General features: G+C 45.3%; 1 protein-coding gene across 20 annotated transcripts in view; it reads left to right on the top strand.

Annotated features, from left to right (window-relative positions):
- The first annotated feature begins 2,618 nt into the window (after window positions 1-2,618).
- LOC106562963 (formin-binding protein 1) overlaps window positions 2,619-15,973 on the top strand; it is a 103,618-nt gene continuing 90,263 nt past the window's right edge. For 3 of the 20 annotated variants that reach the window (XM_082958104.1, XM_082958103.1, XM_082958101.1), the window contains exon 1: window positions 12,420-12,500. In XM_082958104.1, coding sequence (XP_082814230.1) covers window positions 12,456-12,500 — 45 coding nt within the window. In that variant the 5' untranslated portion in view covers window positions 12,420-12,455. Of the gene's footprint in view, window positions 2,925-12,415; window positions 12,501-15,973 lie in introns of those variants that run through there. The other 17 variants (XM_082958098.1, XM_045689870.2, XM_045689869.2 and 14 more) reach the window with 12 other exon arrangements.

Raw genomic sequence — 15,973 nt, 5'->3', positions numbered from 1 at the left:
CCAGATGTCTCTTAAACAAATCAGATGGATCAACACCCTCCCTATCTTTCTGTAGTCTCTCCAACACTTCTAGATGAACTACTGGAGGCGGGAGTAGCCATGGTGGATTTACAGGAATAGCTACCGTTGGACTAAACTCCCTTCAATACAGTCCCATCTCCTTCGCCTGGGGATTACCCACCCACTCAAAGCTTGTGTTCTGTCTTCGCTCATGTTCCCAGCATTCCTGTAAAATCCCTTTCACAGGATGAGACACCCCATGTCCCTGTAGGTTGACCCAAAAATTAATTGCCAGTTACTGTCTCCTAATCTGCAATGGCATATCCCCCATCTCCACCTGTAGTGCAGCCACTGGGGACGTCCGAAACACCCCACTACATATAGTCCTTGCCCCTGTATGACATTTAGCCTTTCCAATGAGGTCCGGGCTGCCGAACCATACGCTATACTGCCATAGTCTATTACAGATCAGATCAATGCAACATACATGCTCCTCAATGAGGAACGCCCAGCTCCCCACTCCTTCCTTGTCAGACAGCGCATCACATTTAGTACCTTATTACACTTTCCCACCACTCTCTCAATGTGTTCTGTCCAGGTCAGTCTACTGTAAAAGTACACTCCAAGGAACCTGAAGGTCCCCACCCTCTCCAACTTTCTCTCATATAACATCAAGCATACCTCATCTCCCACCTTCCTCCTGGTAAAGAACACTTGAGTTTTCTCTACAGAGAACCTGAATCCCCACATTAATGCCCACCGCTCTACCTCCTCAATTGCTTCCTGTACCTTCCTGACTATGTATGGCACATTTATTCCCCTGTTCCATGAGACCCCATCATCTGCAAATAACGACATCCCAACATCTGGCTGTACCTGAGAGTAAACATAATTGATCATGATTGAGAACAACAGAGGACTAATCATGCTCCCCTGTGGTGTACCATTATCCACCAGGTAGCTGCTTGATAGTGACTTTCCCACCCTCACCTGGATAGACCTTCCAAACAGGAAATCCTTTATCCAGTTGTACGTTCTTCCTTCTATCCCCATAATATCAAGCTTGATTAACAACCCCTCCTTCCACATCATATCATACGCCTTCTCCACATCAAAAAAGACAGCTACAACAGTCTCCTTGTTCACCTGAGCCATCCTGACCTCTGCTTCTAAGCAGAGCACTGGGTCCATAGTTCCCCTTCCCTTCTTGAACTCAGTCTGATGTGGCGATTCTAGCCCCCTGCTCTCCAGGAAGTAAATTAGCCTCTCCGTAATCATACATTCCATAGTCTTACATACATGTGATGTTAAAGCTATTGGCCAATAGCTTGTTGGCCTCGTTGGGTCCTTCGCTGGCTTCCGGATTGGTACCACTACTTCCAGCTGCCTTGTAGTTTCCCCTCCTCCCACACTGTGTTGTACAACACCAATACCTTATCCAGTGCCTCATCACTAAGATGGGCCAACATAACATAGCACACCTCATCTTTCCCAGGTGAGGTTAACCCAGCCTTACCTATTGCCCTTTTCACCTCTGCCATGGTAAATGGTGCATTCAATGCATTATTTACATCCTCCATCCTATCCAGCACTCCAGGACACTCTTCTCTCGTTCTCTCTCCCCCTCTGCCTCTCCTCTGACACATTTGCAGAGCTATGCCTTGGACAAACGCTTTGGCCATCATCTCTGCCTTCTCCTCATCTGTCACTGCCACATCCTTCTCACTCCTCAACACTGGATAATCCCACTCCCTTCTAACCCCACTCATCCTTTTAATCATCCCCCACACTTCTCCCACAGGTGTCGCCCTTCCAATGGTGTCACATGACCTCTTTGCCTGACAGATAGTTCTCCTCACCAGGGCCTGCTTACACTGAATCAGATGTTGAAAGTTATGCATCCTTTTCAGTACTCTAAATGCCCTGTTCCTACTCCTCACCATTGCCCCACACTCCTCTGTCCAGCTTGGGACTGCTTTCCTCCTCTCATTAGCATAATGTTTTTTTTATAAGACTAAATTACAAGGTAGCATACTCTGCTGACACTGACACACAGATCAATAAAACGACGTTGTGTTATCCATATAGTAATACAACAAACCCTCCTCCATGCCCCAAATCCCCTCAACCTGCCTCTCTGAACAGATAACTTCGGGTTCCCAGCAATAACCACGATAACCACTGCCAATAGGAGATTGCGTAGAAAGGTTTTTCACAAAAATACTTTAACACCAGGGAGCAGTGTTGTCTTAATGATTAATCACATTCGTCCTGTTTCAGAACAATACACCCAAATCACACTTCAACATACATTTGAAGTATTCTTTATGCATCATAACCTTTATAACTTCGATAATGGCCATGATATTATATGGCCCATTAATAATATGATGATTTGTTATTAGCGTTACTCCATATGAGTATCATGGTTAATTAATTCAAAACACGGACGGTTTAGGAGCAAATCGGTGGCAGTCACCGCAGTGTAAAATACATATCATAACGTGATTATCAATTGTCACACGAAACAACCATCTGTGGCTCCGAACGCCCCCCCCCCCCCCACCCCCCACTACGTAAACTCTTGTGCGTTTTCTGAGTGCACGCGCCTCCGCCGCTGTCATTGCGGTGCCCGCCCTCAGCACCGAACAGCAGCACCACATACTCCGTTTGAAGATTACGCTGCGGCTTCTGGCCATTTTGTAGAAGACAGAATGAGGAGGTGAAGAAGAAAAAAAATTACGCACCGGGGAGGGAAGGACAAATTCGGAGGGCGCTCACGAAGAGACAGTCAGCCTGCAAGCAAGATTTAAAATTGAAAAAAAAAAACGCCTCAGTGGTTTACCATCGATACACCCCGTCTGAATCGTGGATTATTACGAGGAAATCGCATTGGAACCATGAGCTGGGGGTCAGAGCTATGGGTAAGTAGCAGAGCTTTATTTATTAGCCCAGATAACGGTCTATCAGTGGCTATCAATAGTGGGAAATACCCCGAAGACTCAACAGTGCTTGCAAACCAAGCCTGGATGTTTATTAGCTACATTGCAATAACTGCTATAAAAACCGTACCATATTTCCCAGTAGTCAATCAGTTCATTCCAACGAAGGCGAATTCAAATTGATCATGTTCTCTGCCTTGACTGACATGTAGCCTAGGCTATTGTATTGACGTGGTCAATATGTCCAGTTCTAACTGGGGCAGTTAGGCTTTCCAGACCGATGTGCATGTGGCTGTTGTAGATTGTACATCACAATGAGGATATTCACTGAGATATTTTATTATGCATTCAATTCAATACAATTCAACATAACACTAACATGCGTATCTGAAACACACCCCTTTCTTCACGTTTCCAGGCAGTGCTTGTGCTTCATCTATTTCACTGCTATTCCATTCCTGACCACATTAATTGATCTCCCTTGTTATGAGAAAGCTGAACACATTGTAATAGCCTACATATGGACACTGACTACACATTATTTTATGTAAATGAATGCTTGGTGGTAGTGTGGTACCTATAAACTCTGAAAAGACCTAATATACTCAACCACCTACATTGTATGAATATTGAACAAAAAGAGCGGCAAGTATATGATGGATTCTTATCAGTGCTTATGGATTTTGTTTTAGATTTAAGCGGCCTACACACTTCCTATATATGGTTTGTCTTGGCAACAGAGGAGAGTCTGAGTTGACAGTTGGAAGTTGAACAGGATATACCAGGGCTGCGGTTTCTCAGAACCAACTCTGACACAACTCACTCACTGTGCTGTATGACAGTCAGTTCTCCTCCCATGTCTCACACATACTCACGCTTAGAACCAGCAATCAAGCAAGCACCATAATCAAAACTGGTTGTACAATGCTGGATTGTCAAAGCTCACTTGATTTAGCGAAACCAAACCGTGTGATGGCTGTCTGTCCAACTTTATTTTAAATAAAGGGGAGGAGGAAGAGGGTGAGGAAGTAAAATAGAAGCAGGGGGGAAGAGCTGAATACCACTGCAAATTCCACAGCTATGATGCCACATTTCATCTACCCACTCACATGCCCTGATACCAAAATTTGAAGAAAAATGTATGCTAGTTAGTTGATGTACAACAGACATCGATCCCTGTATAATAGCCTTGAAGAAAGGCTCTCACTTATTTCAGCTTGTCTGCTTTTGGTGCCCAAAAGCAAGCAGCGTAATTCTATATTCGAAGAGGGGCTTCAGATGTGATGGATTCCAAGATACAGGCCTAAAACAGACCACACACACAAAACCCAAATCCCACGTAATGTGTCATAAACTCCGGCATGAGAATAAAGAAGATTACAGGACTGCCACAGCTATTTTTATGGAGCCCTAATAAGCAGTCACATCCTGTGGAATTCCTCTTGTTTGCCTTTTGTTTCAGAAGTTGTTGTTGTGCTGTAAAATTAGCCACTGGTTCCAAATTTACTGGTGAAGTGACAGTGTGGGATGCCATTAGAACCTGCTTGATTGCGTGTTGTGTACTTCACATCTGAAACATGCTTCAATCTCAGTGATAGGAACAGGGAAGTGGGAAATCTTGTGTGTGTGCTTGTGCTAAGTTCCCTGCCTCAGTTTTAGCAGATGGAGAAGCAGCGGGGTCTGGAGATGGTTAAATCTGGTACGTGTTTCACCTCATGAGAGAGACAGAGGTAGAGAGAGCCAGAGAGAGAGGTGGGGAGAAGAAGAGGGCTACAAAGGGGTCAGTTCTCCTGAATTCTTCTCCAATCATTTCCCTGGTCCAAGTTTATGGCGAACACTTAGTGCTTCTGAGGCCTCGTATTTGTGCCATGACATCAGCCCTATTTTTCTTACTACAGTTTAGTCATTTAGCAGACAGACGCTCTTATCCAGAGCAACTTACAGGGAAAATTAGGGATAAGTGCCTGGCTCAAGGGCACATCAACAGATTACTCACCTAGTCGGCTCGGGGATTTGGACCAGCGACCTTCCGTTACAGGCCCAACGCTCTTAAGCGCTAGCTTATTGCCTAACCAAGATGCAGTGCTCTGCTGGCCAGATAACGATGATAGAGCATTGCCCCAGAGTGTTCCAAAACACTTTCCTGTCTGCTTTCTTTCAGAAAAGCATACAGTGCTAGTGTTCACAGCGGAGACGGAGCGTTTGCAAATAATGTATTGCAACTAGATGCTCAGTGCTTTGATAGGGCTGAATAAGAACCAGACACTCTTTTTTTTTTTACGACCAAACAGACCTCTACAGGTGTGAGCTGGGGATGTACTGTAGCCTAGTAGTTGTAAAGCTGCTAGTGTGTTCGGTGTCCCTTGCTGTCATGCAAAACCCAATTTAAGAATTGGGGTCGGCAATGTCTTCGCCCTTTGTCCCGTGGTGACATCTCTGTGCTGTCATTTGTAGAAAAAGTTAAGAGTTTATTTCCAAAACTCTATATCCACCAATTTTTCACAGCTTTTTTTCTTCTGAAATGATTGCTTATGGGTACCCTCATGTGCGTTTAAAATATTAGTGTTCTATGATTTTTCATTCATAGATTTTAGATAAAAAACGCTATGTCAATTGTTTAGCTGGAATGGAATGTTCATATCCTGTATATTTGATTGTGACATGTGGTTGTCTCACCTAGCTATTTTAAGATGAATGCGCTTACTGTAAGTCGCTCTGGATAAGAGCGTCTGCTAAATGACTAAAATACAAAATGTAAATAAATGATTTACATACATATCTTATATTACAGTGGTGAATAATTGATTTTTTCTTCTAAATATTGATGTCACAAATGTATTATTTGTACATTTCGTTATAAAATGTTTTGTCATTTGTTACATTTGATTGTATAAAACCTAGCAGTACTACTTATATCTCTAAGAGTGAGGCGGATATATAGCATTTTGCAATAAAACGTTATTATTTGTCTCTCTGAAATTAAACCATCAATTGATAGATTTTAAACATTGAACAACCCCATGCCATGATTAGATAGTGGGAAAAATACACCAAGCTCTTTCATAATTTCTTTAAAACAATAAAAGCTAATTCACCAACATTTCTGAAAATGATTATATAGCGTTTTGGAATGAAACTCTTCAAGTGCATCTTAACTTACTTTTGTAGGCCTATGTGTAGAACCAAGATTACACAAGAGCGGACTACCTTGAGTGGCAAATAAATGTTTCCAGTGTTACGTTATTTATTCCTATGTTATTACACTGATTGCTTTCTTCAAGGCCAGTTTTATAATTTTAAATTATATGTGACAGAAAGGGAAGGAGTGGTGTGTTGCCACATGGGTCTTATCAAGCTCAGCTTATGGTGTTTTCGGCCTGAGCACACACAGAGTGAGGAAGTGATATTTCAGGAAGTGAAGTCAGTGTCACAGTTAAGCTGTGTTTCTCAACCACTCGAGAAGAACATCACTGGAGAGAGTTATAGACCTAGTGGACAGACTTCTTGTGATGTGACGCTCTCAGAGGTTTCTGCTGGTCTTGAAAAGAAAAGGCGGGGAAAGACCAGAATAAGCCTCTTTGCAGGCTAAATAATGTGGTTAGGTTACCCATCATTAGAGAGAGAATGTTCCATTTAGGTAGTAATGGTACAGTGCTGTTTTGGTTAGTTGCTCTTTTCTGTTTAATTGAAAATCGTTCTTAGTTACTATCTGTTTTCAACTCTGGCTTCATTGTAACAAAGCAGCAGCTCCCCAATGCTTTTTGGAGTGGTTGTGAGAGTGAATTTGACACACAACTGTGGTCAACAAGAGTTGCTGTAGGCCTATGTGGTCATTCAACTTATTTATGTTTCTCATTAAACAGATACCTCTGGTGAGGTACTTGTGTGTGTGTGTGTGTGTGTGTGTGTGTGTGTGTGTGTGTGTGTGTGTGTGTGTGTGTGTGTGTGTGTGTGTGTGTGTGTGTGTGTGTGTGTGTGTGTGTGTGTGTGTGTGTGTGTGTGTGGCGAGTCATTACGAGTGAATAATACCAGTAATAGGCTACCGATGGGCTGACATAACAGGTTTAGAGTTATTGCATTCCATATGACTAGAATCACAGTGGTAGATTATAGCCTACCTCCACGTAATGATACTGGGGATGAATCTTGTCATGTCTAAATGAAAAGGAATAGGTCCATCGCCTCATTCCTTCAGCTAGTAGTGATGTCGTCCATAGGCTACTCCTACACTGCACACAGCCTGCCACTGAGGTAAAAGGAGTCTCAGTTAGATAGTTTATTGGAAAATCCATTCGAGTTCTCTCTCTCCTCTTACATGAGGTTGACTTCAGAAATAATCTGATTTCTATTGACCTGCAAACAGGCATTTTCCACTTGACACAGAGAGCAGAAAGTTTTGAACATTGTAGACCGAACTCAGAAGTGACCCGGTAAATCTAACTCACATTCTATTGGCTCTTAGTTCTTTTGGACAAATCCTTTCTCTTGGCCTTGCAGCTCCGAATTCAGTGTTCTTATATAGTAGGCCTAGCTGTTGTTCCTCACTGTTATACTTAATGATGCAAAATGACATTCAAATAAATAGGCAGATTACTCCTACCTGTTCACTAGGTTTGTTTTGTTTTGTTATGAATACCTTTTCTCGGACCTAGTACTAAATATAGGCCCACTGGTGCCATATTTAATATGTCATGTGTAGGCCTAATCTCTGTGGATCATTCTCTGGTCCAGAGGGCATGTAGTCTCTCCTGAGGTGGCTGTGTCCCTCTTGTAACCCAGCAGGAGGTATGAACACTGGACCTCTCCCTGCCTCTCTCTCTATGTGTGCTGCCACAGGTCTCTGACACTACTCTGGGACACCCCGGTGGTGTAGGGTAAATTCTCCCTGGCTTAATTTCATCAGCCTCAGAAATGCCAATTGATCTTTTTTTTGCATAAGTAAAGGGTTGAGTAAGGAGACCAGTATCTTGTGTATGCACAGCTTAGTCTCAGCCAGCACCCCCACAGAATACAGTACCATACTGTAATTTTGGAGCACTTGGTATTGTTGTGGCTCATCAACACATTTTGAGGCGTGCCTTTATAAGAGGCTATACTTGTTGCACCCATTAGTGAGAGTGCTGTACCAATTGAAGTGATATGTGGTAGTAGTTCTACCTCATTAATATTAGGACCCAAACACCATCTCATGACCATCTCTCCACATTTCTAAATGTAGGTGTGTAAGATCTCCACCGAACTAATTCTGCTTCGGCTTTGGGAGTGCTTCCTTTGTTTAGACTATATGTAATTATGTATTACAGCATACCAATTAATAGTTGGTGTTTTATATCACTTGCACTTGTAGAGACCTTAACAAATGCTTCTAAATTGGCAGTGAGTGCAGGGCAAAACAAATCAAAAGGACATGGCTAAACACCCAACCATTAAAGGTTTGATACTTGCTGCCACTCTGATCTATTCACTATATGCATTTCTTTATTTTGACTATTTTCTACATTGTAGAATAATAGCAAAGACATCAAAACTATGGAATAACACATATGGAATCATGTAGTAACCAAAAAAGTGTTAAACAAATCACAATATATTTGAGATTCTTCAAAGTAGCCACCCTTTGCCTTGATGACAGCTTTGCACACTCTTGGCATTTTCTCAACCAGCTTCATGAGGTAGTCATCTGGAATGCATTTAAATTCACAGGTGTGCCTTGTTAAAAGTTAATTTGTGGAATTTCTTTCCTTCTTAATGCGTTCGAGCCAATCAGTTGTGTTGTGACAATGTAGGGGTGGTATACAGAAGATAGCCCTATTTGGTTAAAGACCAAGTCCATATTATCTCAAGAACAGGTCAAATAAGCAACGAGAAACGACAGTCCATCATTACTTTAAGACATAAAGGTCAGTCAATCTGGAAAATTCCAATAACTTCAAGTGCAGTCGCAAAAACCATCAATCGCTATGATGAAACTAGCTATAACATTTATCTAAAACAGGCTATAGGCTACATGTGCACCACCAAGTCAGAACAGTAGGCTAAGTTATGAGGGGGAAAGGTACCAAATTATTAGGGTGTAACGGGCGTCGTAAGGATTAGACCAAGGTGCAGCGGGAACGTGCATACTCATCTTCTTTATTAAATCAAAAGAAGGAAAAACAAACAAATCACGTATACAAAACAACAAACGACACGAAACAGTCCTGTCAGCTACAAAAACACCCCTATAAATAGGACCTTCAAGCAGAGGCAACGAGGAACAGCTGCCTCCAATTGAAGGTCAATCCAATGAACTATACATAGAAATAGATAGACCAGACTGAACATAGAAATACACTAACATAGATCATAGACCAGAAAACCCTGGAACACATAAAACAAACACCCCTCTTACATAAGTACATAGCCCAACAAACCCCGAACCACATAAAACAACCCCCCCCCCCCCCCCCCCGCCACATCCTGACCAAACTACAATAACAAATAACTCCTTTACTGGTCAGGACGTGACAGTACCCCCCCCCCCCCAAAGGTGCAGACCCCGGATGCACCTAAAACAACAAAACAAAACCTAATCCAATAACTCTAAACACAATCAAAAAAATAATCCCCAATTAAAGGGAGGGAAGGGAGGGTGGCCACCGTCACCGACGGTTCTTGTGCTACACCCGCCCCGCCCCTCCCCCAACCCCCTACTACGGAGGTGGCTCAGGCTCCGGCCTTACTCCCCAACCTACCCTGTCCACCCCCGCTAAATACTCATTAAGTCTCTGGGCTATGGCGCATCGCTGAAGACCTCGGGCTGATGCGCGTTGCTGGAGACCTCGGGCTGAAGGGCGACTCTGGCTGCGCCGATTCCGGACTGTAGGGCGACTCTGGCTGCTCTGATTCCGGACTGTAGGGCGACTCTCGCTGCGCCGATTCCGGACTGTAGGGTGACTCTCGCTGCGCCGATTCCGGACTGTAGGGCGACTCTCGCTGCGCCGATTCCGGACTGTAGGGCGTCTCTCTCGGCTCCGGACTGTGGGCCGTCTCTCTCGGCTCCGGACTGTGGGCCGTCTCTCTCGGCTCCGGACTGTGGGCCGTCTCTCTCGGCTCCGGACTGTGGGCCGTCTCTCTCGGCTCCGGACTGTGGACCGTCTCTCTCGGTTCCGGACTGTGGGACATCTCTCTACGGGGCACTGTCGCCGGACACTCTGGACGAGGCACTGTCGCCAGACACTCTGGACGAGGCACTGTCGCCGGACACTCTGGACGAGGCACTGTCGCCGGACACTCTGGACGAGGCACTGTCGCCGGACACTCTGGACGAGGCACTGTCGCCGGACACTCTGGACGAGGCACTGCTGCAGGAAGCTCTGGACGGGGACTGCACACTGAAGACCTGATGCGTGGAGCTGGCTTAGGACGTGCCAGACTAAGGACACGCACCACAGGGCTAGTGCGAGGAGCAGGAGCAGGACGAGCTGGACTGGGCTGACGCACTGGAGGCCTGGTGCGTGGGGCTGGTGGTGGAGGTACCAGACTGGAGACACGCACCCCAAGGCTAGTGCGAGGAGCGGGAACAGGACATCCCAGACTGGGCTGACGCACTGAAGGCCTGGTGCGCGGTGCTGGCTTTGGAGATGCCAGACTGGAGACACGCACCTCAGGGCTAGTGCGGGGAGTGGGAACAGGATACACTGGGCCGTGAAGGCGCACTGGCGGTCTCGAGCGCAGGACTGGCACCACCCTTACTGGCTTGGTGCCCGCTTCCCCCGGCAAATGCAGGAAGCTGGCACCGAGCATAACGTCCTGTGGATGCTTGGCCTCGACGCCGTGCGCATCACCCCATAGCACTGGGCCTGACCAGTACCACGCTGCCTCTGGTAAGCACGGGGAGTTGGCTTAGGGCTCAACCCTGGCCCAGCCAAACTACCCATGTGCCCCCCCCAAAAACATTTTTGGGGGCTGCCTCTCAGGCTTCCATGCCAACCATGTTCCAACAAAACACTCCCGGTCCACTCCAGCCTTCCTCCATGGTCCCTCTCCGGCAAGGATCTCCTCCCAGGTCCACGACTCCCGAAAGCTCCTCTGCAGCTCCTTACCCCACTGCTTGGTCCATTGGTGGTGAGGAGTTCTGTAACGGGTGTCGTAAGGATTAGACCAAGGTGCAGCGGGAACGTGTATACTCATCTTCTTTATTAAATCAAAAGAAGAAAAAACAAATCACGTATACAAAACAACGAACGACACTAAACAGTCCTGTCAGGTGCACAGACACAAACAGGAAACAACTACCCACAAATCCCATTACAAAAACACCCCTATACATAGGACCTTCAATTAGAGGCAACGAGGAACAGCTGCCTCCAATTGAAGGTCAATCCAATGAACTAAACATAGAAATAGATAGACTAGACTGAACATAGAAATACACTAACATAGAACATAGACCAAAAACCCCGGAACACATAAAACAAACACCCCTCTTACATAAGTACATAGCCCAACAAACCCTGAACCACATAAAACAAACACCCCCCTGCCACGTCCTGACCAAACTACAATAACAAATAACCCCTTTTCTGGTCAGGACGTGACATAGGGTGAGGCACATGGGCTACTAACAGCTTACTACACAACATACACTTAGTATTACTTTCTTAGCCATAGCGTACATATCTCCCTGGCATATTGCATCACTTATACAGCAGCATACAAGACATGTTTGGACTCCCCTTGTTGTGCTGTGCTCACTTGAACAGGATGGTGGCGCGGCGGTCCTTCATGGGCAAATTTTGTCATAAAATGTTGTCATCAAAGTCTGGCATCCTCTGGATTTATGGTGCTTTCAAAACAACTGGGAACAAGGTCGAATCATGACGTCAGTGATCTTCAGGTCGGAGCTCTGCCCCACCTGCCCTGAGCGACGGGTCGCCACTCAGCATGGCAACATTCCATGACAGAGGAAAGCCTAATCATTTACGTTCCTATAATCCTAATAAGCTCTTAATTCAGTTACGCTAGAGGGATCATAGCAAGTAGACCATACACATACTACACACTACACTGCTCAAATCCAGGCTCTGAAAGGGGAGAACGTTTTCGTGGTTATTACTTTAACAAGTTCAACACTCTTTTTAGTTTTTCACTTCTCATAGGAGTTTGGCCAGGGTTAGCATGAGAAGGAGACAGACAAACATACACAGACATACAGTACCAGTCAGAAGTTTTGACACACTTACTCATTCCAGGGTTTGCTTTGTTTTAACTATTTTCTACATTGTCGAATAATAGTGAAGACCTCAAAACGACGAGATAACACATATGGAATCACGTAGTAACCAAAAAAGTGTCGAACAACTCAAAATATATTTTAGATTTGAGATTCTTCAAAGTAGCCACCCTTTGCCTTGATGACAGCTTTGAATAGGTGTGTCCAAACCTTTGACTGACACTGTAGGTACTCTCACTTATACTCACACATTCCCATACACACATTGAGGCAGCTCTCACTCTCTCATTGACCGGCCGATGGAATCAGGGAGGACGACACTGCTCAAAGAGCAGCAACTGAAAGTGAGTTTTTTTGGCTGAACCACAACAAGAAATTGAACACATTTCTGTGCCAGTCTTGGCCCTTAATAGCTGCATGTTTAGCTGACAGGTTCGATGGGGACAGCAGCAGCGGGGGAGACGAGGGAGGAATGTTAGCCTGGGTCTAGTGGTTTAATTGTAGCCACATGCCTGTCTGTTGGCCCGACACCCGTTAATTTAATAGAGAAGGGGAAAGTGGTTTGTCGGGGACTCGAGGAGGCCCTTTGAAAGTACCTCAAGTTGCTTTTCTCTCACACTGTTTTAGTGTAGTGTAGTGGAGGGTTCCAGACTGCAGCCACAGGGCAGGGCTGGAGTCCCAGACTCACTGAGATTAATCTAAACCTCATGGGCTTTGTTTGTTTGACTGGCGCTCATGCATCGATAGTTGTAATAGATACAGACAATGCCGAGCTCTTGTTGGGTAAGTACTGAGTACAGTACTGAGCTGTGAATGGCCCAAGGTTTTAGAGTTTGAGATGTGGCTTTCCTCTCTAGTTTCCTGAGTTCCTTCTCCTCCGCTGTTCCGATCCACACCCCTGTCCTGGCCCTGGATTTCCCCAGGGTCCACGTCCCTTGCCATGTACCCCATGCTGTTCACTTGACATTCAGGGCACTTCCAGGGCTGAAACCCAAGCCTGCTTGTTCCTCTCAATGAGAGAGTCTTAATGGAAAAATCCACCCCATTCCTTTAATTTACAGTGTTAAAAAACACTAATATTTGAGAACATTATTTTTTGTGAACAAATGTTTAATTTTGGCATTATAATAAATGTAAAATCATTGTGGCTCAAGTTCACTACAAAATCCACAATGCAATGCTCTCTCTATGGGCTGGATAGCTAGCTAGCTAGCAAACATAGCTACACTACATGACCAAAATTATGTGGACACCTGCTCGTCGAAAATCTCATTCCAAAATAATGGCCATTAATATGGACTTGGTCCCGCCTTCTGGGAAGGATTTCCACTAGATGTTGGAACATTGCTGCGGGGACTTCCTTTTATTCAGCCACAAGAGCATTAGTGAGGCCAGTCAAGTTCTTCCACAGTTACAGTTGACCGGGGCAGCTCTAGCAGGGCAGAAATTTGCCAAACTGACTTGTTGGAAAGGTGGCATCCTATGACGGTGCCACATTGAAAGACACTGGGTTCTTCAGTAAGGCCATTCTACTGCTAATGTTGCAATGGAGATTGCATGGCTGTGTGCACGTGATTGGTCGACAGTCTGCTGGGGGGAGGGGTGTGTGTGATACGTTCCTTCATTCATTGGATTCCTATCTCCTTTCTATAATATATCTGGCAACTGCACCATGATATGCACCCTGGGCTAAAGAGGCAGACAAATAGGAGAAATGTGCTAGACCCTCCATTAAATGAAACATTTCTCGAAGGTAGGAATTTCGCTAAAACATGATAAATGGCTCATTCGAGAGCAATATTAACATTCATAGTGGGTGAACCTTTCCTTTAATGAAGTGGGAGGTCAGGGGACTGGGACCCTAGTGGGGGAGATAGGCCCAACGTCCCCTTTCCCTGTTGGGACGGGGGGTTCCATACTCCCTCCTCCTCCTCCTCCTCCTCCTCCTCCTCCTCTTCCTCCCTCTTTTCACAACTCCTTCACCCACCTGCCGAGTGGCAGTGTTATTAATGTCTCCCCCTCCCCCTCTTCCCTAACTCCCTCTCTGACCCTCAAGGAGGCCTGAATAGGTTCACCGCCTGACTAGGTTCACCTCTAATTCTTCCACATGACTCCAAGGATGGAAGGAGGGACAAAGGAGAAAGAGCTCAGGAGCATTGAAAGAGATAAGGAGAACCAATTTTCTCCACAGGGGAAGAGGAGGAGGAGGAGGACAGAAGGAGAAGAGTGAAGGGTTAAGGGGAGAAGGAAAGAGCGAAGGCAGTAAAGGGAGTGCAGTGTTTTAGGGAAATGAGGGAAAGTGTGAGAAAGACAGGGAGAGATTGTGAGAGAGATGTAGGGATATGCAGATTTTCCCCAGGCATGATAGCAGTAGCCTAATGATTTGCATGATATTATGTGTTGCTTTTCATATTACTTCTGCCTTTCTGTCTTTGTGTGGTTTCACGGGATGTGCCTCCTCAGTTTCTCAGTCTCTTTCCCTAAAGGGAACTGCTCTCCTGAAACCGGTAGTCAACTCAACGACAGGCTACACTAAAAGTAAACTTTTATTTAACTAGGAAAGTCAGTTAAGAACAAATTCTTATTTACAATGACAGTCTACCCCGGCCAAACCAATTGTGCGCTGCCCTATGGGACTCCCAATCACAGCCGGTTGTGACACAGCCTGGATTCGAACCAGAGTGTCTGTAGTGATGCTTATAGCACTGAGATGCAGTGCCTTAGACCACTGCGCCAGTCGGGAGCTACACAAAGGAGGAAGAGGAGGAGGAGGAGGAGAGAAGAGTGAAGCGTTAAGGGGGAAAAGGAAACTTCTCAACCACGTTTTCAATGACAAATAGCAGAACCATGGCGCTATGATTCAAATGGGTTCTGTTTAATCTGGTTTAGTCTACCACACACACTGAGCTCGTTTAGGACAGGTGTCGGAGTGTCTGGTCTCCCCCCACTCTCCCCTACTACTGTTGGGGACATGTTTTTGTGTGGCCCCATCCCTGTGATCCTATGGGAAGGACTCAGGTCTTCCTTCTCACTGTGCTGTAGGACCTGTAATCGTCAGGAGACGTCTCTGTCTTTGTAACCCTCTCATCAACACCGTGAGAGAACACGAGTGCAGCCTAATCACAGTAGCCCTGGCCACCTGTGTGAATCACCTGTGTGAATCAGTGTGTCACCTGAACCTGGTCTCCCCCCCCCCCCGCCCCTAACGCTGTCTGCTATTTGTTTCCCAGTAAACAATAATGGGGAACAAATGACTGTCATTTGTCATGTCTTGTGTCGGCTCCCTGCGTTCCTTGCTGTGACCGAAAAGACAAAACGCAATCATCGCTCTCTTCCTTAACTTGTCACACACATCTCAAGGCATATGAAACAACAACTCAATAATACTGCTCAACAAGGAATCACCAGATTGTAAATGAGCTACTGTAAGTGGCCCAATCAAAACCTTAGATCCAGTCCAGTTAAGTTTTTTGGCTTTTGTACTTTCAGTTGGGGATGAAAAGGAAACACGTCTTGATTAATGCATTATATCTTGATATTTTCACTTGCTGTTCATGGTTGGGGTGAATTGAAGATATGTGTAGGCCAGACTACTTGCTTATTAATAGCTTGCACATCTCTCGAGTCAAGTGGGTGTTTTGTCTGTGACTGTTTGAAGCTACAGGCTTGTGTTGAGGAAATAACCGATAGTGAAATTGAATTGAAACATTCACCACAGGTTTCCACAGTATTAATCAGTGATGTAGGCCTACACACGATGAGCCTGGATCACAAGCGCAGAGAGAGAAGTCAGAACAAGTGAGTGCTACCAGTGTTT

The sequence above is a fragment of the Salmo salar genome, chromosome 11 (assembly GCF_965601325.2).
Source record: "Salmo salar chromosome 11, fSalSal1, whole genome shotgun sequence".
Classification (NCBI taxonomy): domain Eukaryota; kingdom Metazoa; phylum Chordata; class Actinopteri; order Salmoniformes; family Salmonidae; genus Salmo; species Salmo salar.
Note: the sequence above shows the minus strand (reverse complement) of the source record. Positions and strands in the feature narration are given on the sequence as shown.